General features: G+C 49.3%; 1 protein-coding gene across 1 annotated transcript in view; it reads right to left on the bottom strand.

The window, feature by feature from the left end:
* MED13 (mediator complex subunit 13) overlaps positions 1–27,166 on the bottom strand; it is an 865,231-nt gene that overhangs the window by 496,576 nt on the left and 341,489 nt on the right. The window contains exon 15 of the mRNA XM_069226440.1: positions 18,291–18,484. Coding sequence (XP_069082541.1) covers positions 18,291–18,484 — 194 coding nt within the window. The remainder of the gene's footprint in view (positions 1–18,290; positions 18,485–27,166) is intronic.

The raw sequence follows: 27,166 nt of genomic DNA, 5'->3' as shown, positions 1-27,166 counted from the left end.
ACGGTCCCAGTCTTCGGTGGTTAAGGTGTCTACCGGGCAAAGTTTAGGAAGACACCAAAAGGTGCACCACCAGCAACACAGGGCTGGCCGGGTGCAGGGGTCAATTTTGGTGTCGAGCACCCAATGGAATCCTATGAGGCTGGAGGCACTCTGAAGTGAGCGGTTTCCAGGAAACTACCTGCAGTCTCAGGGCACGGGCACTAGGGGTTTAGATCAGCATCAGGGGGCCACAGGTAAGCACCAAACACACCCTCAGCGGCACAGGAGCAGCCAGGTGCAGGGTGCAAACACATCGTCGGGCACCCAATGGTTTTCAATGGCAAACTCTGGGTTTCAAAAGACTGCAGGCTTGGTCTAGGGGGTCGCCTCGAGAAGATCAACGCCTGGACAGGTAAGTTGTGGCACCTCTGGACGTAGATGAACCGTTGGCTGGGTTCCCCAAAGACTGGTGCTGCAGGTGCTGCGGTATCTTTAGGCATCTGGTATCTTCACCAGAGTCAGTCGTGGTGTGGGGGGGGTCCTATGGATTCAGGCTGCAGGTGGCGTCGTGGTGGCCAGGAGGCATCCACGCAGGGTGGACTCGTGATCAAAATCACTTGGGGACTCTGGTGAGGTGGGCCACCTGGACCCAGGTCGTAGGCATCAGGTGCAGAGTGGGCCAGACTTGCAGATCTGAAGTGTTCTTGAGTCCTGGTTGGAGGTTTCTTTGTGGACTGGGCCACTGTCCTCAGGAGATCTTGGTCTTTAGGGAGGGCAGGCAATCCTCTGGGGGTTTGTAGAGGTCGCTGGTCCTACAGGCTGAGTCGTCTTCTTGTAGAAGAAATCTTGAAGTTGCAGACAGGCCGGTAGGGCTGGGGACAACTCAGTTGTCGTAGGGAGTCTTCTCTGTTGGGGCGGCTCTTCAGTTTTTCTTCTTTAGGCCGTCAGGAATCTGAACAGCAAGGTTCAGAGGTGCTTCTAAATACTAGCTTCAGGGGTGTTACAGGGATCAAAGGGCAGTAACCAATGGCTACTGACCCTGAAGGTGGCTAGACCATTCCTGTGCCCACTCCCTTTGAGGAGAGGGGGCACATATCTAGCCCTACTGGGTATCACCATCCAAAGCAAGATGGAGGATTCTGCCAGAAGGGGTTCACCTCTGCTTTGGGCACCCTAGAAGTGGTCCCATCTGGGCTCCTTCTGGTGCTTATTTTTTCCACCAGGACCTGTTGCCAAAAGTGTGGCTTGGCCCATGGGCCGGCATCTCCACAAGCTGGAGTGCACGGAGACAGGAGAACAGAAGGCTTTGAGGCTCACCTGCCAAGTGTTTGTTCCTGCAGGGGAGAGGTGTGAAGCACCTCCACCCAAAGATGGCTTTGTCTCCGACTCCTGAGAGCACAAAGGCTCTCAGCCCATGAGGTCAGAAACTTGTCTGCTAGTGGCAGGCTGGCATAGACCGGTCAGCCACACACAAGAGTTACTAAACTTCCCAGTATTCAGTGAAGCCATCATGGAGCTGTGGAGTTCGTAATGACAACCTCCCAGCCCATGTACTCAATATGACTACACTGCACTTACAGGGTCTACAAATGGACTTAGACACTATAGTGGCATATTGCTCATGCAGCTGTGCCCTCACCTGTGGTGTAGTGCACCCTGCCTTAGTGCTGTAAGGCCTGCTAGAGGGGTGACTTACCTATGCCACTGGCAGTGATTTGTGGGCATGGTACCCAGGGAGGGGTGCCATGTCAACTTTCCCTTTTTCGTCCCTCCAACACATCCAATCTGCAGTGGCAGTGTGCATGTGTTTGGTGAGGGGTCCCTTAGGGTGGCATAATACATGCTGTAGCCCTTAGGGACCCTCTCTGTCCACAGGGCCCCTGGTACCACTGGTACCTTTTACGAGGGACTTGCTTGTGCCAGGTGTGCCAATTGTGGAAGCTATGGTAGAGTTTGGGGCAGAACAGACAGGTGCTGGAGCCTTCTCAGCACACACTCAATTTAGCATCGGATATCAGTCAAAAAGTGGGGGGGTAACCATGCCAAAAGGGTAATTTTCCTACAACAGGCACTCTTATGAAGAGGCAAGGAACCACCCATGATGCAGGTACCAGTGGCTCTGATGAAAGATCATCAATCTATGATGGCTCAATATGTCAGGTATTCTCCTACTGGACCACAACCTCCAATGCCACGACCACTGACGCAGAAACCATCCAATCACAACTGCTACAACCACTGGAGGCACTTCTGCCACATGAACAACTTGTACCTTTACTTCCCCAACAACCACCACCATTGTCTGACAACTCTACCCCTATGCATCTGGGCTCCCTGATGTAGGTACTCCTCTTCACTTAGTATTCTCCGGCTGGGGCACTTTCGAACCTTCCTCGTCCCAACAGGTTTCCTCAGGGTCCTCTGGGAAGGGTCCTGAAACACAAAAACTAACCACAACTCCCCAATGTTATCCTATGGACACCTGACCGGGGTAACATATCTGCAAACAGGTACCTGGGAAACCTAGGAACTTACCTCTGGTGTTTTAGTACTTACCCAGTCCTGAAGATCCTTGGGTGTCTGTCTTGGTTAGTTATGACTTTCTCATACCATTTTCTTTTTGTATGTGATTGGCTGCCCTGCCCCCCCTCCCCACCACACCTCCAAAATAGGGGCCCATGCTATTTTATGCTTTTACTAGCCTGTTTCTAATTATATCTGTGTATGTATTTATTGGTTAGGAGATATACCAAAGTTAGTTTAGTGCCTGTGTTTTAATAAATAATGCATTTTTTTTTCGAACATTGGTGTGGTTCTTTCTTGCATGGACATTACTGTCTGACTTCTGGGATTTGCAATAGCGATACACCCTCTCCGATAAGCCTTAGCTGATCTCCACATCTACCCTATGAGAGATTTGGTTATTTTGAACCACTAACACCATCACTAAGGGTTGCCTGGACTCAGTACAAGGTGCCTCACCTATAGGTGTACACCATATACTGAGCCTGCCTTCTACATTTGCCACCAAAGTTTTCGGTTGGTATGATTTGGTTAGCACTGAAGCAGGAGGTGGAAGCTGGTCGTCTCGGAGTTGAAGTACTCGGAGTCGAACTTTGGCCCCGGATGGCAATGGCGACTCAGACCAAGGTTCAGGAGGTCGAAGCTGAAGATGCTGTTGTAAGAGGCTGGCTCAGTTTAAGGTGTACACCTATGGTGTTGCAACCTATACTGAGTCCAGGCAACAATTTGTGATGGTGAATAGGTACCAGATAGCAAAAGCTCTCGAAGTGTAGCTGAGGCAAGCAGCTGAATCTTATCTAGGCGGAATGTAAAGCACTTTCAATACCGCAGTGGTCAGACAGTAATTCACTCACAAGAAAGTACCACACAAGTGGTGCCTAAATAAAGGATAGGATTCTTTATTACAGCACTACTAGTAAACTAGCATTGGTATATCTCCCTTTGAAGATATCTGCACACAATATATAAACAAAATAACCAACAGAAATAGTATACAATATACAGGGCCCTATATTGGTGTTTGGGGGGGGGGGGGGGGGGGGAGTCGACAAACCATACATGAATCAAGTGGAATGCGATATAATGAGCCAAACTAAGGTAAGTGTGGTAGTTAGCTAGGGGCTGGGAGTAGATGAAAACACCAGAGGTAAGTAAAGTAAGTGTCCCCAGAGACCAGGTACACAGTAGTTAGCTTATCAGTCCCTTAGACTAACACGGAGTAGTGATTGGAATTTGTGTGATTCAGGACCTCTCCCAGTGGACCCTGAGGAAAACAATGCACAAGAGGAAGGTTGGAGAGTGTCCCCACTCGAGGATACCCATTAGACAGGAGAACCTACACCATGGGACCCGGATGCAGAGCGGAGAAGGGACGCTGAAGTCAATGGAAGCCTTGGATTGTCCAGCTGCTGTCATGACCTGTGGACCAGGTTGGTGGAACCCCAGGATGGATTCTGGATGTGGAGGATCTCAAAAAGAAGGGGACAGAGTCCAGTACCCTTGGAGGAGCCGAGGTGTTGCGGATGGCAATGCCCACCCTCCTTGAGGTGAAGTTACTGCAAATCGGTGGAGGAAGAAGTCCAGCCGTGGAGTCCAGGACCCGCAGAAGATTCCAGGAGCCACCTACGAGCTGTCTCTCGATGGTCGCCGGATTGCAGGAGGGTCAGTGACCAGCCAGGTCACCAACAAGCACAGGCAAATGCAAGCAGGAGCGGAGGAGGTATTTTCAGTGTTTTGGGGACCAGCAAGGTACAGGATAGTCTAACCTTGAGGGGGCCCTCAGCACACAGGAAGGCCAGCAGAAGTCATTGGAGTCCCACGAGTGACCCACAGGTGAAGGACACAGGAAGTCTCAAGGAGGCCTCAGCAGCACAACAAAACAGAAGTCCCACACCGCAGGAGTTGAAGGACAAGGACTGATCTTCAAGTTGCAGAGTGCTGGAGGCTGGGGCTTCTTGGCACCTGAAGATTTCCTGGGGGGAAGAGTCAACCAGCCTTGGCAAGTGTAACAGTCGAGGTGCACAGGGGTTCCAGTCCAGTTGCGGAAGCCGGGGCCCACAGTCTCAAGTTGTTCAGAACACAAAAAGGACCCAGAGAAAGCCACAGACCCACCACCTGTGGAAAAGAGCCTTCCAATGTCAGTGGAACAGCAGAACCTACCAGCCGGTCAACACTGTCTTGAGATGCATGCAGGTGCAGGGGAGTGACTCCTTCGTGCTTCCAGTTGCAAACAGAGCCCTTGTGACCCCGGAGGATGCACAGCCTTGGATGTTGCAGACTTTTTGCAGGATCCTGAGAAACAATGTTGCAATGGGAGCCTTCCAATCAGAAGCGGAAATGGCTCTGTTCCAAAGCAGACCCGCAGTGGTTCCAAAGGCCAGGAGGAGATGTCTTGCGGAGAGCTGCCCATAAATAACCCTAAAAATGGGTTGGTCACTCTCTGAAGTGACCCACCTGTCTGAGGAGGTCAGTAACGTCATACCTAGCCTAACCAATCAAATGCTCCCAGGGGCCTCTGTCCATATTGTTCCCAAGATGGCAGAATCAACCAGCCACCTGGCAGAGCTCTGTGCACCTCCCCAGGGAAGGAGCTGGACAAGGGGATGTCACTCCCCTGTCCTTTGTGCAGTTTCGCACCAGTTCCTGAACTGGTTCAAACCGAATTACACAATGAGAGCACCAAATGTGTCCTTCAAAGCAGTTTAGTGGTGCTCAGAGGCCACCCCACCCTTTAGACACCTAATACACAGGAGGGGGGGGAGGAGGTGGTCACAACTCTCCCATGCAAGAAATCCTTTGTTCTGCCTCTCTGACATGAGCCAGGCTCGCCAGCCAGAGGGCGGAACAGTGTCTGAGGTCAGTAGAAGCATGGGCTGGCAGCTAGACTCTAAGGCTGCACCAGGCAGACTTGGGGGGATCCTCTAAGGAACCACTAGAGTACATGGTATCATGCCACTAGTACTGGAATCAGTATAGCTGCATGGTTCCAACATGTTTGATACCAAACATGCCTAGGTTTGGAGAAGCATTATGTAGTTGGGCCACTCGTGTTGACCACTGTCTACAACATACCTTAAGACAGCTTCCCCGCACTTAGTGTCCAAGAAATGGGGCCTGGGGTCTGTAGGAGCACGCTGTTCATGCAGGGGTACCCTCACACTTAGGGACATGCACCTTGCCTTTGGGCTGAGGGGCCTACCAGAGGGGTTACTTAGTGTCCAAGTGCAGTGACCAGGATATAAGGCAAGCCTTATCTGTGGTGTAATGGTGCATGCACCATTTCACACAGGCTCCAATGGCAAACCTGCAGAGACAGTTTGCATGGGCTCCCATGGGTGGCACAATACATGCTGCAGCCCATGGCGACCCCTGGTGTACCAATGCCCTGTGTACCTAAGTACCATACACTAGGCACCTACACAGGTGCACCAGTATGCTAATTAAGGATGTAAAATGGTTTCTTGCAACCACATTTAGAGGAGAGAGCACATACACTGTGGTCCTGATTAGCATTCCGACATCAGGTATAAAGTGGAGGTAACTATGCTACAAAGATGGCACTTTCCTGCAGTTGTTTTGGTCTTGGCTATTTTCAGAGCCGAGCCATGCGTGAGCCAAAACAGTTTTTCGTATCCGGGCATAGCATGGTGGCGAGGTGGTCCAGTGAACTCTGCAGGGGGCTTTTTATAGTTTTAGGGTGGCCAGGAGGGGCCACGGTACTCATGGGTTGGGCGGATGTTACCTCGTGGCTTTCAATATCTGCCTGCACATCGGAGTACTGGATCAAAAAGGCTTCTTCGTGTTCTGGCTCTTCCACCCTTCAAATGTTCGGGGGGTCATCTGGAGTCTTGTGTGCCATCTCCAAACGATGAGTTATTTGATCCAAAGGGTCTTCAACTGGAAGGATTTGCAGATGTCACAGGTAGCTTCTGGGTGATTGGGGGAAAGGTGCACAAGTTGTGCCAAATGTTGGTCGGTGTGGGGACATTTTTCGTGGAATATAGTGAACAATTCTTCAAAGAAAAACAACTAACAAACATCTGTACCAAACAATACATGTCAGGAGTGTGCAAACCATGTGTATCTACATCAGTACAGGCTACAAATGTGAAGGTGTAAGCTTAGATGAAACTGTGTGATGGATTCCATGTTCAGCTTTTAAACCTGCTCCACCCCTAAGCCCAATCACAACATCATTTTGATCCAATACTAACACAATTCAATCTGGTTTTAGAAAACACGAGAAACCCACACTTTGTAATGGGCGACTACTCCTGGTGCACTTCAATTAACAGAGCCATTTATGTTAAGGGCAAACATGCCTATACAGTGCAAGCATTGGCAAAGCCAATAGGTTTTGCCTTTGTTTTTTCTTTCGCATTCTATTTTACTAACTGGATTATAAATATTAGAAACGGGTTAATTAGGTTTGTTTGTTTTAAACGTGATAAACAGTTAATAGGTGTTGATGCTGTGATGCATTCTGAATTAATATCCCAGGGTTCCAAACTCATAATTTGTACCTTATTTAAAATGGCATTGTATTAGGATATAGCAATATGTAGTTAGTAAATTTCACAACACCTGCTGCACCATTCAAATTACGCCCCTTTTAACAGCAAGGTACCCACAATTATAACTGGCCGTTTTGTAGTAAAATATATCAGTCTCTTTAGAGCAGTTCTGACACCTTGTGGGAGCAGTGCCACTGCACCATTAAAACATGACTCTAGCAAATATCTGACTTGTGACTGCCTGTTTAGAAGTAAAAATTGGTAATAATTTGTGTTTAGTGAGGTTCATAGAGCTTTTGGGAACAGTGCCATTGCACCTGCTCCACCATTCAAATCACCACCCTGTTGCCTGCAAGATAACTGCACATGCAGCCAGTTTCTCAATCTGCTGAACTGCAGAGGTGTGTAGGCATGGGTTGCTGCATCACTAGACACATGCTGTTGCAGGGATGGTCTGTGGTTTTAGAACTTAAAGACCACTGCTGCCATAAATGCACCCTTGGTCTCCACCAACGTCCCCATCTTAAGACACTTCGCCATATCCACTTCAATCTCCCAGCAGGTGCTGTAAGTGCTACATGGCATGCATGCGCTTCTACCTTAGGATATATGCAAACATGATGCTTTGAGTGGTGATGGGGGCAAACTGGGTACAGCAGAGTGGGCCATCTGATAATGGTTCTTGCAAAGAAACAGGCTGTCTTTATGCCAACACCCCCTCAAACTCTAAAGTACTTGGTAGCACATGTAAGCATCCTGGGAAATCTCCCCCCTCCGCAAATCTCTCCCACCGTGCCCCACTCATAGCCGCCAACCCCTCCCCCCCCCCCAAACATCCAAATCAGTGATGTAAACAATACCTGTTCTTGACAAAGGACAACACTGAACGATTGCATAAGTTGGAGGGTGACAAGATCCCTAGGCCAAAGCTCCAGGTGGTCTGCAAGTGGGAGACTTGTCCCGGGGGCCAAGAAAAGACTGTAGGAAAATGGCTCCTTGTTGCAGTTACCCTCCCCACTTTTTGCCTGATATTGATGCTGACTTGACAGTGTGCTGGGACCCTGCTAACGAGGCCCCAGCACCAGTGTTTTCACTAAAAATGTACCATTGTTCCACAATTGGTACACCCCTGGCACACAGATAAGTCCCTTGTAAAAGGTACCAGTGGTGCCAAGGTTCCTGTGACCAGGGAAGGTCCCTAAGAACTGCAGCACGTGTTATGCCACCCTAAGGGACGCTTCACCCAACACATGCACACTGCCATTGTAGATTGTGTGTGTTGGTGGGAAGAAAAAGGCAAAGTTGATATGGCATCCCCCTCAGGATGCCATGTCCACAAAACACTACCTGTGGCATAGGTAAGTCACCCCTCTAGCAGGCCTTAAAGCCCTAAGGCAGGGTGCACTATACCACAGGTGAGGGCATAGCTGAATAAGCAATATGCCCCTACAGTGTCTAAGTCTATTCCTAGACATTGGAATTACAGTGTGGCCATATTAAATATACAGTCTGGGAGTTTCTCAAAACGAACTCCACAGTTCCATAATGGCTACACTGAATACTGGGAAGTTTGGTGTCAAGCTGCTCAGAATAATAAACCCATACTGATGCTAGTGCTGGATTTTTTTTTTTTTTTTAAATGCACACAGAGGGCATCTTAGAGATGCAACCTGTATTTTACCCAGTCCTTCAGTGCAGGACTGACTGGTCTGTGCCAGCCTGCCACTAAGAGACGAGTTTCTGACTCCCTGAGGTGAGAGCCTTTGTGCTCTCTGGGGCCAGAAACCAAGCCTGCACTGGGTGGAGGTGCTTCACACCTCCCCCTGCAGGAACTGTAACACCTAGCGGTGAGCCTCAAAGGCTCAGGACTGATCTTACAATGTCCCCAGGGCACTCCAGCCAGTGTTGATGCCCACCCCCTGGACGAGCCCCCACCTTTGGCTGCAAGTCCAGAGGGATAATGAGAAAATCAAGGAGTCACCCCCTCAGCCAGGTCCACCCCTAAGGTGACCAGAGCTGAAGTAACCTCCCCTCCTTGAGAAATTCTCCATCTTGCTTTGGAGGATTAGGATCAATAGGGATACGGATGTGCCCTCCTCCCCAGAGGGAGTGGGCACAAGGGGGGGTGTAGCCACCCTCAGGGACAGTAGCCATTGGCTTCTGCCCCCTGACCCTAACACACCCCTAAATTTAGTATTTAGGGGTGGCCCTGAACCCAGATCATCAGATTCCCGACGACCTCAATAAAGGACTGCTGAGCTGAAAACCCTGCAGAGAAGAGGAGACAACAACTGACTCGACCCCCAAGCCCTACCGGCCAGTCTCCTGCTTCAAAAAACTGCAAGAAAGAAGCAACGTGTTCTGCAGGACCAGCAACCCCTGAAAAACCTCCAGGGGACTGCCTGCATCACTGAGGACCAAGAAACTCCCGTGGACAGCGGACCTGTCAAAAAGAAGATCAAGAAACCAACTTAAAGGGACTGTCACCTCACTCTAGAAGCGTGAGTCCAATTACTCTGCGCCCGACGCCCCCAGCCCGTGTCCAGAGAAGCCAACTATCCAGAGAGGACCCCCAGGCGACTGACTACGTGTCCACCCTGGGCTGACCTCTCTGTACACCCACGACGGCTCCTGCAGAGGGAATCCCAAGGACCCCCCTGACAGCGACTGCCCAGGACAAAGGAGCACTGCACTCTCAGCCCCCAGGCCTGTGAGAAACCGACTACAGGTGCAACAACCAGCAGGCAGCCCTCACCCTTGCCCAGTCAGTGGCTTGTCTGAGAGGCCACCCCTGTGCTACGTCTGCGGCACCTAAGTGACCCCCGGGTCCCTCCATAGAGTTCTATTGAGAACCCGACGCCCTGTTTGCACACTGCACCCGGCCGCCCCAGTGCCACTGAGGGTGTGTTTTTTGTGCCTACTTGGGGCCCCTCCAATACTCCTCCAAACCCCCCGGTCTGCCCTCTGACAACACAGGTACTTACCTGCAAGCAGACTCTTACCGGAGTACTCCCTGCCTCCATAGGCGCCCATGTTATTTTGGCTCCCGTTTGGCCTCTGCATCTGATTGGCCCTGTGGTGCTGGGTGCTTGGAGTTACCTTGAGCCCAACAGTGGCAACCTATGCCAGGGAGACTGAACCCGTAAGTGTGGTACTTACCTCAAACTGTACTTTACTTACCTCCCCCAGGAACTGTTGAAAATTGCACGGTGTCTACTTTTAAAATAGCTTTTTGCCATTTTAAAGAAAACTGTGTACAATATTGATGCTATTCAAAGTCCTAAGTATTACTATGCAAAGTACCTTTCATATGTTGTACTTACCTGCTAAATGAATCTTGTAGTTAGAAGAATAAATTAACAAAATAATTTTTCTATATAAAAACCTATTGCCTGGAGTCAAGTCATTGAGTGTGTTTAAAAACCTATTGCCTGGAGTCAAGTCATTGAGTGTGTTTTTTCACTTATTGTGTGTGTGTGTACAACAAATGTTTAACACTACCATCTCATAAGCCTAATTGCTTGACCACACTACCACAAATAGAGCATTAGTATTATCTAATATTGCCTCTGTGAAGCCTCTTGGGGAACCCCTGGACTCTGTATATACAGAGCCAGATTCCTACACAGAACAACTAAGGGATTACATCAACCGGTAACCTCCACTTGCCAAATGTTAGGGAAAACACCGTGGACCTTCCTCAAGCTGCACATACAAAACTTAACATGCTGGTTCTATAACTTCACCCTCATGGACTACAAGCTTTGTATCAATAAGCAGCTCATTGAAGACTTGCATATTGCACTACCCTCTCAAACTTGGCAACATAATAGATTCACCATGTTATTGTCCATACTTGCAAACCTAATTTATGAGGGCAAATGATATTTCAAGAAGACTATATACTTACTGGAGTCTTGAACTGCTTTTCGGAATGCTGCAAAATCAATATACGAAGAGAAAGCCCCCTCTTCATCAATATGAGAACTACTATCCATACAACCAGAGTGACTCACTTATAGAAGTGCACTCACAAGCCGGCAAAAATGTGATGGACTTTTCCCATGAAGATCTGGGTCAGTTATGTGCATAAGACCTTCCTCCATCAGAGGGGCACAGTGAGCCAAAAACAATGGTTGGAATGCTAACCAACGTGATTAACAATGTTCTAGACTATTTGCAAAACATTCCTCACATCACTTTTGTGCATGTCAATCAAAGGCTTTCCAGTGATATTAATGTTAGCCACATAACTCAAAGTTACCTGTCCACCATGACCTCTCCCACATCGCTTGCATGCCAGTGGAAAGAGGGGAGGTGTTCCTGATTTAGGGACTACTATTGCTAAACTTCTTTCCCTCTCAACCTATGAATTTTCAAAGAATGTTCTAACTTGGCACGTATGGCAGGCAACCCATTAATGTCAATATAAGGGGGCGTGGCCAAGATGGAGGCGTGAGCGGATGCGTTTCCGCGAGCTCCACCGGCCAGGCCTCACTAAAAGCATCGTGACCCCTGCGTACTGCCTCCTGGACGCCCCGGCTTGCTGAGGGGTGAGCGGAGACCGTGTGCGCATGGGAGAGGAGACCCAGGGCTCGCCTGTGGGCGCGCGGGGCCGGTGGTGTCAGGCCGAGCCTGGGCCGGCGCGCGCTACCGTGCGCAGCGAGGAGAGGCGGACCTCGCGGGGAGGCCTAGAAGGCCGGAGATCTGGAGATGGACCGCTGGGGCCCCTGGCAGCATCGGAAGAGGTATGGCGGACCTGGTAAGAGAGAGGAGCAGACCCAGGGACGGAGGACCGGGAGGCCCTGGCGGACTACACCCCTGGGGCCTAGGTGTTCCGTTTTGGGCCTGGGCCTGTGAGGGAGCCCTGACTGCGGAGGTGGCAGCGGAGCAGAGGGGACGCCCTATCGCTGGCCCCGGTGGGGGGGGGTGGGGGGCTTGGTTAGAGCAGGCCCCGGTCGGCAGCATATTCGTCCGGCACTGTACTCCTCAGGGACGGAGGAGAAGGAAGAGGCCCAGGCGGCCCGGTGAACAGGCAAGAAGATAGCAATGTGAGTCAGCGGCATGAAGTGGAAGGTGCCATAAGACGCTTCGTTTACCTGGCTGGAGAGAGGGTGGATAGTCTGAGGAGGTCACTGGCATAAGAGTCGTGCTGGGCGGCTGGACCAGCTTGAGATGGAGTGGTTGGGGCCTGAGGCTGACGGCCAGTACAGGAGAGGCAGTGTCATGGCGTCCTCTAAAAACCGGCGGGAGCAATCGGTGAGGAGCATGCGGACTAGATCCCAGCCGGCGAAAAGTGGACCTACTGAAGGAGCAGTGGCTACAAGGGGCTGTGATGACCGAGAGGAGCTGGACAATGACGGTGAGGCCCCAGTCACTAAAGGCTTTCTCTCTCCCCTGTTTGATTCACTTCGGAGCGACCTGCAGGAGCTTCGGAGGGACATCTCCCAGGAGATGAAGGAACTACGCACAGAGATCATGTCCCTAAGGGATAGAGTGGCGAGCGTAGAGGATGGTGAGATTTCTCGAGGGGAGGAGGTGGAACGCATGCAACAGGAGATACTACGTCTTCGAGATCAACAGGACCTTCTTCAGATCACGGTGGAAGATTTGGAGAATTGGTCACGGCAGCATAACATACGCATTAGAGGGGCCCCAATGGGAGCGGAGAAGGAGGATATTTGGGAGTTCGTCACGGAGTTGTTCCGCTCAGTCTTGGGTTCAGACGAATCAAGAGAGATTATGCTGGACCACGTCCATCGGGTGGGGCTGCTCTGGGGAGCCTGGAGGTCGGCCGCCTGATATTTTGGCATGTGTTCACAACTATGGATTAAAAGAAACCATCCTACAGGGAACCCGAAACCTGTCACATGTACAGTTCCGGGAGCATAAGCTGCAGCTATTTCAGGATCTCTCGCTGCAGACATTGCAAAGGCAAAAAGACTTTAGACCTATAACAGAACATTTGCGGGCTCATGTGACGTCCAACTCCTGGGGTCAGCCCTTCCGTCTTATGTTCCGGTGGGAGGATCAGTGGCATCAGGTAAGGTCGGTGCCGGAGGCAAGAAGGATACTGCAGCTGGAGGAGACTGTCAGAGAGCCCGGGACGGCTGTGGAGGGGGATGGCGACGGTCGCGGCAGAAGGAGAGGAAGAGAAGGCAACGACGGCCTACCACGACAGAACAGGCGCTGGAAAGACAATCATTAATGAGCAGCCTGACCGCCGGGAATAATGACTAGCCGATGGGTCGCTGGGAAATGCCGCTGAGATTTGGGGTCGTGTGAGCTTTGAAGGGGTCTTTGACCATTCTGGAGGGGCCCGGGCTTCGCTGACTCACTGGACCAATGGTGACGAATCCGGATGGATCTAATGGCCCAACGAGACTCTACCTCTTTAGACTTGTGTACTAGAGGACTTATTTGTTCTAAGCACCTGTTGTGCATTAAGGTGGAGTATGGGAGTGCTTCTGCAGGAATTTCGATAGCGCCCGTCCTTGCCTGCGCTCACTGTATGGAAGTCTGCTCCAAAAGAGAACCTGGTATGGGTCCGATGTTAGGTGTGCTTGTGGAAGAATGTAACTGGTCTGACATCATATGTCCTTTAAGTGTTTAAGCCTGAATGTCCGGGGACTTAATAGCCCAGCAAAGAGATTGGCGATTTTGTCTGGTCTTGACAGTCAGGTAGTCATGTCTGTCTCTTACAGGAAACACACCTGGTGGCCAAGGATACGTATAGAATGCGGTCAAAGTGGTTCCCTAGGCAATTCTGGTCATCAGCCCCTACGAAACATGCGGGGGTGGCAATACTTTTGTCGAAGTCCTTCCCTGGTGAGGTAATTGGTAAGCTTCATGAGGTACAGGGGAGGTTCCTGGCGGTCAGGGTGCGGGTGGGGACCTTCCACTTCACTAATGCAGCAATATATGCACGAAACACACAACAAGAAACATGCATGAGGCAGGCCATTTCACCGGCGCTCACCACCCCTGACAGTGCCATTCTCGTGGGGGGAGATTTCAACCTGGTAATGGATAATGAGATGGATAAATCTGGGCATTGTTATGGTCAGACTGGTGCGCTGACAGCAGGCGGGAGACAGTGGCTGGCCGAGTGTGGTCTGGAGGATGTTTGGAGAAGGGAGCATCCTAAGCTTAGGGACTATTCCTTTTATTCTGCGGCCATCAAAACGTATACACGTATTGATTTTTTCCTGGCCTCCGTGGCGTTCATCTCTCGAATCCAGGAGACCACCATCGAGGCCCGGGCCTTGACAGATCACGCACCTATCACCCTGGAGGCGAGTCTGGATATGAGGCGTGTGGGAAGCCCCAGCTGGCGCTTTAGAGACACCATTTTGCAGAGTAGAGTAGAGTAGCGGAGGAGATGCTGAGACACGTGATAGTGGATTACCTTAGCATTAATGATGATGGAGGAGTTAGCATTGAGACCGTTTGGGAGGCCCTGAAAGCGGTGGTGCGGGGGGAGGTGATATCCCTGGCGGCTAAAGAAAGCACGGAAGGAACTGAGAGCAGCGCTTGAGCAAAAGGTGGCGGCTCTGGAGCGTTCACATAAATGTACTGGTCTAGAGTATGGCGGGAGCTGGAAAGAGAGCAACAGCAGCTGAAACGGCTAGACTGGGACAGGGCCGAATACGCGATAGCAAGGCTCAAACATAAGTACTACATCGGAAGTAACAGGTGTGGGAAGCTTCTACCACACCGGATTAGGGCGCAGCGCTCCGCAGCGGCCATAAAAATGATAGGCTCCCCCTATGGGGGGGGGGGGGGGGGGGAGTGCACACTGACGAACAAATGGCAGAGGTGTTTGCGAAGTATTATAAAGGGTTATATTCAGCGGATGAGAGGTGTGTGGACCCAACTTCATTTTTTGGTGGATAGTACAATCACTCCGCTTGGGGAACACGAAGCGTCCTCGTTTGGATCAGCCCATAAGAATAGATGGTTATCTCTGCGATAGCACGTCTAAAGAACGGGAAGTCGCCTGGCCCCGATGGCTTTACAGCACTCCTTTATAAAACATTCTGTCCAGAGCTGGCTCCGGTCTTGGCAAGGCTCTTCAACTCCTTTCGGGTATCCGGGGCTCCCACTTCTAGCATGCTGGAGGCTACCATTACTGTTATTCATAAATCCGGGAACGATCCGGAAGATTGATGCCAAGTTGTTTACTGGTATCCTAGCTCACCACCTCAATCCCTATATGCCAGGCCTTATCGACCGGGATCAGACGGGCTTTATACCCCACCGACAGTGTGGAGATAACACAAAGCGTCTTCTGCATTTAATAGACAAAACTGGCAGATCGCGCAGAGAGGCGCTCCTCCTTTCTATCGATGCGGAGAAGGTGTTTGATAGAGTACATTGGCCCTATCTCTTCCAAGTGTTAGAGCGCCTCGGGTTGGGCCCGGGGTTCAGGACCTGGATCCACTGCATCTATCGTGCGCCAAAGGCTGCGGTACGAGTCAATGGAACCCTGTCCTTGCCATTCTCGGTTGGACGTGGAACACAGCAGGGATGTCCGCTCTCCCCGCTGCTATTTGCGCTGTATATGGAACCCTTTGCGCAGCGCCTCCATGATAATCCCCTAGTCGATGGCGTCAAGTTTGGGGGCGAACATCACCTTATTAGTCTCTATGCGGATGATGTGATCCTCACCCTCGCGGAGCCCATGGTATAGCTTCCGGCTTTGATGGTAGCTATGGAGGAGTTTGGGCAGGTCTCTGGATTCCGTGTGAATATGCAGAAGTCGCAGGTCCTCGGCCTGTCCATCTCTCCTGATCATGTAGAAGCCCTGAGGGCCCGCTATCCCTTTGTATGGTCGACATCGCAGGTACCCTACTTGGGTATGGAACTGGCGACCTTGGCGGTAAAGACGGCGAGCGTGAACTATGCGACTTTAGCTCAAGAGGTCCTGCGAGACCTTGGGAGCTGGGGGAAGCATAACCTCTCTTTGCTGGGCAGGGTTGCGGCTGTGAGAATGACGGTGCTTTCGCGCATACTCTGTCTTTCAAGCACTCCCTCGGACTCCTCCGCCTCGCACAATAGCGACCCTACAGGCTGCGATTTTGAAGTTTATTTGGGATGGTCGGCCGGCGCGGATCCCGCGGAACGTTCTGTACCGCCCTAGGGGGGGAGGGCGGTTTGGCTGTCCCTTGTCAGTTGCGGTATTTTCAGGCAGTCCAGCTGCGCTTTCTTTTAGAGTGGAGCAGGCCACTTTCTGAGAAACACTGGTGCTTTATGGACCAGGCGGTGGCGGGGTCTCATATTTGGAAGGAGCACTGGCTCCGACGACGGCACAGGGCGGGTGGATTGTATTCCTCCCCGATCACGGGAGTGACGATGCGTGTGTGAGACGCTGTGGCGAATCGGCAGGGGCTCACAACGTTTCCAACCCCTATGTCACCAATCGGTGAGAACCCTGACTTCCCACTTGGCCTACAGGTAGAGAGCTTCCGCCGATGGTATGATGGGGGCTGTAAGAGGGTGGGGAGTCTCTGACGATCGCCGAGTGATCACTTTTGAGCAGATGCAGGAGACGTATCAGTTGACTGAGGCGGACAGACTATTGTATTATCAAGTACGACATTGGGCCCTTATGCCCGTGAATAGGGCTTCGATAGATAGACCACTAACCCCGTTCGAAAGGTGGATTTTCACAAAGAAGGATGACAAGTGATATCGTAGCTTTACCGGTTCCTGCAGGATGGGAGGCGACCACCTAGGATGAGGGGTCAACGGAGGTGGGAGAAAGAGTTGGAGAGAGAGTTCACGGAGGAGGAATGGGATAATATCCATTACAGAACTCATCATACGGCCCACAGTGCTGCCGGGACAGAGACGGCCTACAAGATAACTTCCTACTGGTACTTCACCAAGAATACATGCATGGGACCCGGCTAAGTCTGGCCTTTGCTGGAGGGGGTGCGGTAACACGGGCATGCTAGTACATCATCTTTGGCATTGCCCCAAACTACAGCGATATTGGACGAGTATATTAGATGACATTGATAAGGTGTTTCAAACAGAGAATCCCTAGATTCCCCTCATATGTCTTGCTGGGCCTACCCAACCCTATTACGTTTCCTCTTCGCTCGTTAAAGGGACGGCAGATGGCTCTGGCTCTTAATGCTGCCCTTCAGACAATCCTTGCTCTATGGGGCACAGACAGGTTGCCAACGTATGGGCCCTGGCTTCAGAAATTATGGTTTATTTTGGCGGTGGAAAAGCTGATATGGCATCCAAGCAGAGGGTACTTGTTATGGAGACCTTTCCTTCAGATCCTGTCTACAGAATTTACCGAGCTGACGTGGCCAGCATATCTAAGAGTACTGGGGTTGACCTGAGAGGTTTAGTGGGATGATGGGGAATGGGGCTTTGAGAGTGGCGGAGATGACCATACAACTAGAGTGGTGAGGCGTTCAGACAAGAGGGAGGCGGAGTATATAGGCGTAGAAGCACAAATGTTCTTGTTCCTTTTTTTTTTTTTTTTTTTCATGTTCGTTTGAGTGGGAGCACTGTGAGATCCGGCTTTGAATGTCCTCCGCCCCTGAGGCTGATATGAGCCATACGAGACTGGGAAGATGTTCCCCTAATTTGAAGACTGGGATGGGTTGGGATGAGACGCGCATGCGCAGGGCTATGGGGCGTGTCATTATTGAAATGAAGGGGGATCATTGCAGTGCTCTGTATTGTTATTCATGTTTAAATGCCAATAAACAGATTTGATCCATAATGTCAATATAAGTTTAAAAAATGTTTTGGGGAGTGAGAAAAGTTAGCCAGCAGGATGGCACTACAACAATCTAGCAACTTTGTCAAGTTGAAATGCTGAGGAGTAGCCCTTGGTAAGCAACACATTCCATTCCAGGGGTTGAGAAATGAAGAATGGAGAAACGGGCATGAAGAAACAGTTGCTGTGCACGCTCTGCATTCTTGAGCAGAGGGTCTCATGCAGGCTTCTCATTTTGAAAGTGATTCCCAGCATTCTTATGTGCTTGATGGGTGTTGAGGGAATCCCTATGAATAAGGCAAAAAACGATCTGCTACCAGTTTCTTACTTCAGGATCACCCATATTGCTCCTTTCTCAGGTCAATCACTCCTACACAACATGGCGCTGTAGCATTGTCCTCCTACTGCTCACATTCAAGAGGCCACTTTATAGACACTGAAGGTGCATTTTTATCATAACTGCACATGTATGTGCAAGCAGCAAATTGTAAGATGATAAAAATCAATAACATTAAACTTAGTTAGCATACCCATCTTTGATGTATGACATGGGCGCCGGAGGAAGCAACTCTAGTTTTCCAACAGTCCAGCTTGGGCGATATATACACTCTTCTGGCAGTTTCACAGAAGGCAAACACTGACTGGGGAGAATCTTCAGAGGTGCAAACATGGAACACCCCACCAAAGCTTGGACATTGTCAGGTCTGTAGACAAATGAGTAATCCTGTTTAAAAAAAAAAACACCAAATTAGGAACTGTAATATATGCTTAAAAAACAATCTACAATCAAAGGTGCTGTTCAGCATCAGGAATCAATCCACCTGTCTTTACTGAAAGTTGCTGTGGATCCATAAAAGCATATGGGGAAACGGGAGCATTAGTATAAAGCGTATATCCTGCAACAGTACACATTTTAAAGGTGCAGAAAGCAGCACCAAACAAATTCAAAACAAATGTCTTTCAGAAGGTGGAGTAGCAAGGTGATAGGAAATCTGAACCTATGTACCGCTTCATCCTCTTATGAGAGAATTCTGACATAAGAACCTACAGTGGACAAGAGTGCACGAGTTCCTGGAGTGGCTTAAAAGGAAGCTGAAAACTAATTGGTTACTTAACGGTAGAAGCTGTTTTGAAGCTTTTGAAATATTCTTCATGTTTTGCATTTGTCATCTAGTAGCAAGTGGGCTACTTACACATGGGGTAACCACACCCCCTAGATGACTACTTCTTGGGGAGAGTGGGCATTTCCTGACCCAGAATTCCTAGATCCATCCTTCGAGTGTTCACTTCTGGGAACCCACCCTAGGGGTGTGACTAGTCTAGAAGCGCAACACGCCTCTGGAATAATTTCCCGCCACCTCTGGAACCAGGTGGGCCTCAAGGCAGAGGGTGGCATTCTCCAAGTCTGGGGGAAAAGACAGGGTCTAGCAATTGAACTAGGCATCACAGGGGTATATGTGCTCATGCAGATGTGCTCCCTCATGTAATAAAATGCACCCAGCATTAGGATGTTAAGGGATGCTGCCGTAGGGGTAACTAACCAAGTACATGCAGTGGGGTCATGGGCACTGCACACAGGGTGTGCAATGTCATGTTTCCAAAATGGTTTGCACCATTTCATACATTCTGCAATGGCACTCTGCATGCAATGTGTGTGTGGGTTATTTAGGGTGGCATAATACATGCTGCAGCCCCTAAGGTCCCTCTTTAGTACAAATGCTCCGGGTACCAGGAGTACCATTTACCAGGGACTTAGAAAGGTGATAAAATCCTTGCCAATTGGGTTACAATTGAGCATTACCTTTTTTAGGGAAAGAACCCTGGCACTAGGGGACTGGTTTGCAGGTAACCGGTGCAACTTAAGTTGAAAATCATTCAGTACTAGAGCAAAAAATTGGGGTGACCATCTCAAAAGGGATACTTACCCACACTAGGGCACCAAAGATGGCTTGAGCTGGAGGGAGATTTGACCCTTGAGGAGGTGCAGCGGGTGACTCAGTTACAATCTGGGAAATCGCCCGGCAGAATTCTTTACGAAATTATCAGGTACGATGGCTCCACACTTCCACATGATGTATGTGGAGGCGTATTAACAGGGTGAGGTCCAGCAGGATGCCAATATGGCGACCATACTGTTAATCTCAAAACCCAGAAACCAGTGCACTGGTGGGATTCGTACCAGCTAATATCATAACTTATTTCAACTTCGCTCCAAGGCGCTGGCGAATCGACTGCAGGGTGTGATCTTGACCTGTTAGGCTGAATCTCCACCACCTACACAACAATATTGCTGTGGCCAATGAAGCAGAGCTTCCGCTGGTGTAGTGTGGCTAGATGCAAATAAGGCATTCAACGCAGTGGAGTCGCCTTTCCTTTTGGCAATGCTGAAGAAAACGTGCTTTGGCCCAAAATTAATGCATTGGGTTGGACTCTATGGGACACCAAAGGGCTCAGTTAAGCTGACTTGATTTCACACCTCCCCCCAAAAAGATTTTATAAGTCGGGGAACCAGACAGAGCTGTCGCCTATGTTATTTGCCTCAGCAACAGAGGTGCTTTCAGAAAGGGTCTGGATCAATGCAAAAGTTTGGGCTTTTTTCTTTTTTTGGGGGGGGGGGGGGGGAGGAGGTTGAAGAATATGGCAAGAGAAAACATTGCTATATGCAGTTGACAAACAAGTTATCTTCGGTAACGCCTTATTTGGAAGAGACTATATCTAGCTGCAGATTCCTTAACTTTGAATTCTCCCCAGGCATCAGACTGGATCCAGAAGATTTTTAATGAACAGTACCCCTGTGCAGTAGTGGCGAGCATCCATCTTCTCCGTCTGTAGTCTGCATCATCCACACTGGAAATAACGTTGTCCTACCTATATAGGCGCAACCCAGCCATGCGGTGAACCCATGAAGACTGACCACTGGTGTGTCAAAATGAAAATGTCACTTACCCAGTGTACATCTGTTCGTGGCATCAGTCGCTGAAGATTCACATGTTGTGCATAGCCCGCCATCTGGTGTTGGGTCGGAGTGTTACAAGTTGTTTTTCTTTGAAGAAGTCTTTCGAGTCACGGGACCGAGTGACTCCTCCTTTTGTCTCCATTGCACATGGGCGTCGACTCCATCTTCGATTGTTTTCCCCGCAGAGGGTGAGGTAGGAGTTGTGTTGTAGTAATAGTGCCCATGCAATGGAGTGACTAAGTATGTACCTATTTAAGGTTTAAATAATATATTTACAAATGTACAAAGCTTAAGCTAACTTCCGAACTGCTACAGGCTCCCGGGGAGGCGGGTGGGCACATGTGAATCTTCAGCGACTGATGCCACGAACAGATGTACACTGGGTAAGTGACATTTTCAGTTCGATGGCATCTGTCGCTGTAGATACACATGTTGTGCATAGACTAGTAAGCAGTTATCTCCCCAAAAGCGGTGGCTCAGCCTGTAGGAGTGGAAGTAGTTTGAAATAAGGTTCTTAACACGGCTTGACCTACTGTGGCTTGTTGTGCGGATAGCACGTCTACACAGTAGTGCTTGGTGAACGTGTGAGGCGTAGACCATGTGGCTGCCTTACATATTTCGTGCATTGGAATATTTCCTAGAAAGGCCATGGTGGCACCTTTCTTTCTGGTTGAGTGTGCCCTTGGTGTAATGGGCAGCTGTCGTTTTGCTTTAAGGTAGCAGATTTGGATGCACTTAACTATCCATCTGGCTATACCTTGTTTTGATATAGGGTTTCCTGCATGAGGTTTTTGGAATGCAATAAATAGCTGTTTAGTTTTTCTGATGTTCTTTGTTCTGTCAATGTAGTACATTAATGCTCTTTTGACATCTAATGTATGTAGTGCCCTCTCAGCTACGGAATCTGGATGTGGGAAGAATACCGGTAGTTCTACCGTTTGATTTAGGTGGAATGGTGAAATAACCTTTGGAAAAAATTTAGGATTAGTCCTTAGGACTACCTTATTTTTGTGTAGTTGGATAAAAGGTTCTTGTATTGTAAACGCCTGAATTTCACTTACTCTTCTTAGAGATGTGATGGCGATGAGAAATGCAACTTTCCAGGTTAGGAATTGTATTTCGCAAGAATGCATAGGTTCAAAGGGTGGACCCATGAGTCTTGTTAAGACGATGTTGAGGTTCCATGAAGGAACGGGTGGTGTCCTTGGTGGTATAATTCTTTTGAGGCCTTCCATAAACGCTTTAATGACAGGTATCCTAAATAGTGAAGTTGAATGGGTAATCTGCAGGTATGCAGATATTGCTGCGAGGTGTATTTTAATGGAAGAGAAGGCCAGGTTCGATTTTTGTAAGTGTAGTAAGTAGCCCACTACATCCTTTGGAGATGCGTTTAATGGTTGAAGTTGATTCTGATGGCAGTAGCAAACAAACCGTTTCCATTTGCTTGCATAGCAGTGTCTAGTGGATGGTCTTCTAGCTTGCTTTATGACTTCCATACATTCTTGTGTGAGGTTTAAGTGGCCGAATTCTAGGATTTCAGGAGCCAGATTGCTAGATTCAGCGATGCTGGGTTTGGATGCCTGATCTGTTGTTTGTGTTAACAGATCTGGCCTGTTGGGCAACTTGACGTGGGGTACTACTGATAGGTCTAGCAGTGTTGTGTACCAAGGTTGCCTTGCCCATGTTGGTGCTATCAGTATGAGTTTGAGTTTGTTTTGACTCAATTTGTTTACTAGATATGGAAGGAGAGGGAGAGGGGGAAAAGCGTACGCAAATATCCCTGACCAGTTCATCCATAGGGCATTGCCTTGAGACTGCCTGTGTGGGTATCTGGATGCGAAGTTTTGGCATTTTGCGTTCTCCTTTGTTGCAAATAAGTCTATTTGAGGTGTTCCCCAAAGTTTGAAGTAAGTGTTTAGAATTTGGGGGTGAATTTCCCAGTCGTGGACCTGTTGGTGATCTCAAGAGAGATTGTCTGCAAGTTGATTCTGGATCCCCGGAATAAACTGTGCTATTAGGCGAACGTGGTTGTGAATTGCCCAGCGCCATATCTTTTGTGCTAGAAGGCCCAGCTGCGGTGAGTGTGTCCCCCCCTGTTTGTTTAGATAATACATTGTTGTCATGTTGTCTGTTTTGACAAGAATGTACTTGTGAGTTATGATTGGTTGGAATACTTTTAGTGCTTGAAAAACTGCTAGCAGTTCCAGGTGATTTATGTGCAGTTTTGTTTGATGTACGTCCCATTGACTTGTATGCTGTGTTGATCGAGGTGTGCTCCCCACCCCGTCATGGAAGCATCTGTCGTTATTACGTATTGTGGCACTGGGTCTTGGAAAGGCCGCCCTTTGTTTAAATATATACTGTTCCACCATAGAAGCGAGAGGTATGTTTGGCGGTCTATCAACACCAGATCTAGAAGGTGACCCTGTGCTTGTGACCATTGTGATGCTAGGCACTGTTGTAAGGGCCTCATGTGCAGTCTTGCGTTCGGGACAATGGCTATGCACGAGGACATCATGCCTAGGAGTTGTAATATCATTTTTGCTTGTATTCTCTGTGTTGGGTACATGCGTTGTATGATCTTGTTGAAATTTTGAATTCTTTGTGGACTTGGAGTGGCTAATCCTTTTGTTGTGTCTATTATGGCTCCTAGGTATTGTTGTACTTTGCACGGCAGAATGTGTGATTTTGCATAGTTGATGGTGAAACCGAGTTTGTAGAGATCTTGTATGACCTGATTTGTGTGGTGTGAGCACCTGGTCAGTGAGTTGGTCTTGATTAGCCAGTCGTCTAGATACGGGAATACGTGTATTTGCTGCCTTCTGATGTGTGCAGCCACTACTGCTAGACATTTTGTAAAGACACTTGGCGCGGTTGTTAAACCAAACGGCAATACTTTGAATTGGTAATGTATTCCTTTGAATACAAACCTGAGGTATTTCCTGTGCGACTGATGTATTGGTATGTGGAAATACGCGTCTTTGAGATCTAAGGTTGTCATGTAGTCCTGTTGTTTTAGCAATGGTAACACCTCTTGTAGCGTGACCATGTGAAAGTGTTCTGATTTGATGTAGGTGTTTAGTGTTCTGAGGTCTAGGATTGGTCTCAGTGTTTTGTCCTTTTTTGGTATTAGGAAGTACAGTGAATAAACTCCTGTGTTTATTTGTGTTTCTGGTACTAGTTCTATTGCGTTCTTTTGCAATAATGCTTGAACTTCTGTTTCCAGAAGGTCTGAATGTTGTTTTGATAAATTCTGTGCTTTTTGTGGTATGTTTGGAGGGATTTGTGGAAATTCTATGCAATAACCATGTTGGATAATTGCTAAGACCCAAGTGTCTGTAGTTATTTCCTCCCATGCTTGGTAATACTGACCTATTCTTCCCCCCACTGGTGTTGTGTGGAGGGGATGAGTGACATGTGAGTCACTGCTTGGTTGTAGGGGTTTTGGGGCTTTGAAATTTTCCCCTATTCCTAGGGAATTGTCCTCTGTATTGGCCCCGAAAGCCTCCCCTCTGGTACTGTCGCTGGTAGCTGGACAGTGTTGTCTGTGAGGTGCTGGCTTGTGTGGCCTGACCCCGAAACCCCCCTCTAAAGGTTGCCTTGCGGAAGGTGCTGTAAGTGCCTCTGCTCTGCGGGGAGTAGAGTGCGCCCATGGCTTTAGCAGTGTCAGTGTCCTTTTTCAGTTTCTCAATCGCCGTGTCCACCTCTGGTCCGAACAGTTGTTTTTCATTGAATGGCATATTGAGCACTGCCTGCTGTATCTCTGGTTTAAAACCAGACGTTCGTAGCCATGCGTGCCTTCTTATAGTCACAGATGTGTTAATTGTTCTCGCAGCTGTGTCCGCTGCGTCCATAGAGGAGCGTATCTGATTATTAGAAATGTTCTGTCCTTCCTCAACCACCTGCTTCGCCCTCTTTTGCAGTTCCTTGGGTAGATGCTCAATGAGGTGTTGCATCTCGTCCCAATGGGCTCTGTCATAGCACGCAAGTAGTGCTTGGGAGTTAGCGATGCGCCACTGGTTTGCAGCCTGTACTGCGACTCTTTCCGGCTGCATCGAACTTGCGGCTCTCTTTATCTGGGGTGGTGCGTCCCCAGATGTGTGGGAGTTGGCTCTCTTCCGAGCTGCTCCTACTACGACGGAATCTGGTGGCAGCTGTGTGGTGATGAAAACAGGGTCTGTGGGAGGTGCTTTATATTTCTTTTCCACCCTTGGTGTTATTGCCCTACTCTTGACCGGCTCCTTGAAGATTTCCTTTGCGTGCCGAAGCATTCCTGGGAGCATAGGCAAGCTTTGGTATGAGCTGTGGGTGGAGGAGAGGGTGTTGAATAAGAAGTCATCCTCGACTGGTTCTGAGTGGAGGTTTACGTTGTGGAACTCTGCCGCTCTAGCCACCACTTGTGAATAAGCCGTGCTGTCTTCTGGTGGTGAGGGCTTTGTGGGATACGCCTCAGGACTGTTTTCCGACACTGGGGCGTCGTATAAGTCCCAAGCGTCTTGGTCCTGGTCACCTTGGCTCGCGGTGGTGTGAGCCGGGGAATGTGATGGAGTTTGTGCAGGTGAAACGTTAGTTACAGGTGGAGGAGAGGGTGGCGGAGTTACCTTTTTCACCATTTTTGTTTGTGGTGCTTGGTCTGTTTGAAACTCCAGTCTCCTTTTTCTCCTAATTGGGGGAAGGGTGCTTATTTTCCCTGTTCCTTCCTGTATGAAAATACGTTTCTGCGTATGGTCCACTTCGGTGGATTGCAACTCTTCCTCAAATCTATGCTTTCGCATCTGAGAGGACAGTGATTGCTCTTCTGAATAGGAACCGGTAACTGGGTTGGTTGCGGTTCGTTTTGGCACCGAAACCCTGTCTGTACTCTTTTTCGGCTCCGAGGTGACTTTTTTCTTTTTTGGAGTCGAAACCTCTCGGCGTCGATCTTCCTCAGTGCCACTGTCTCGGCGTCGAGCCGTTTCGGCACCGCTATCTCGGCGTCGATCTTTTTTAGCAGCACTGTCTCGGTCCCGAGCAGGCTGCGTGCCGGTGTCTCGACCGGAGTCGGACGATCTCGGCACTGTTTCGGCCTTTTTCGGTGCCGACGGTCGGTCACCGAATTTATGGGTCGAGCCATGGCCTGGTGGCAGTGGCGTCCCCTGGGCCTTGTCACTTTTCTTGTGTGTTGTCTTCGACGTCTTACTCACAGTTCTTTGATCGTCGAATTCCTCGGAGTCCGATTCGTGGATCGAGAAGGCTTCTTCCTCCTCTTGTTCCTCGAACTCTCGGTGTGCTGTCGGCGTGGACGCCATCTGAAGTCTTCTGGCTCGACGGTCACGGAGTGTCTTTCGGGACCGGAACGCACGACAGGCCTCGCAAGTCTCTTCACTGTGCTCAGGCGACAGGCACAGGTTACAGACCAAATGTTGGTCTGAATACGGGTATTTGTTGTGGCATTTGGGACAGAAACGAAACGGGGTCCGTTCCATCTGCGTCGTTTGACACGCGGTCGGGCCGACCAGGCCCCGACGGGGGATCAAAAGCTACCCCGAAGGGCACCGGAGCTCTTCAAACTTCGATGCGGTGTCGATTCTATCTAAGCCGATCCTGAACGCAACAATACCGACGTAATCTTCCGATAGTTAGCTAACTTTCCGTTCAGAAACTCGGAGCGACAGGAACACGTCCGAACCCGATGGCAGAAAGAAAACAATCGAAGATGGAGTCGACGCCCATGCGCAATGGAGACAAAAGGAGGAGTCACTCGGTCCCGTGACTCGAAAGACTTCTTCGAAGAAAAACAACTTGTAACACTCCGACCCAACACCAGATGGCGGGCTATGCACAACATGTGTATCTACAGCGACAGATGCCATCGAACATAGGGTTCTGAAAGTGTCTGTCCCTAGAAAAACGTTTGCACAGTGGAGAGGATGGATGGATGGATCGATCGATAAGTAATCTACAGCTAGATATAGCCTCTACCAGATAAAGCGTTACCAAAGGCAGCTTGAAGAATTTTCTGGATCCACATTGCTTTGCATTATTTTGCATTCTAGTGGTTGGGTCTGGGTGTGGAATTCTCCACACTTTAGTAGTCCACTTAAATTTTTTGTTTGTCAGGAGTCTGCACCAGCTCTATTTTGGTGCCCTTTGTGACATAGTCCTACTTCTTCCAGAAGCTCCCAGCTTTGGTCGTCATCTTCAGATTCTTTTTTTCCACCATTGGGTTAGGGAGCACATCGCAGGCTCTCCATCACAGGGAAGAAGTTCACAACAAAAAAAAGTTACTGAAATAGCCGAAAAGTTCATTAGTTTCTCACCAACAGAGAACTGTAAGAGGAAGATTAGGAGAAGAAAGATCAAATTTGGGGAGAACTTCGTAGACTGCCTGTTCATGGAGCTCCCAGAAGAGCCTTGGAGAAAACATCTTTTCAGTTTTGCCAAAAATATAAGCATCCAGTCTGCAACCTT

This window comes from Pleurodeles waltl, chromosome 3_1 (assembly GCF_031143425.1).
Source record: "Pleurodeles waltl isolate 20211129_DDA chromosome 3_1, aPleWal1.hap1.20221129, whole genome shotgun sequence".
NCBI classification, from domain to species: Eukaryota; Metazoa; Chordata; class Amphibia; order Caudata; family Salamandridae; genus Pleurodeles; species Pleurodeles waltl.
Note: the sequence above shows the minus strand (reverse complement) of the source record. Positions and strands in the feature narration are given on the sequence as shown.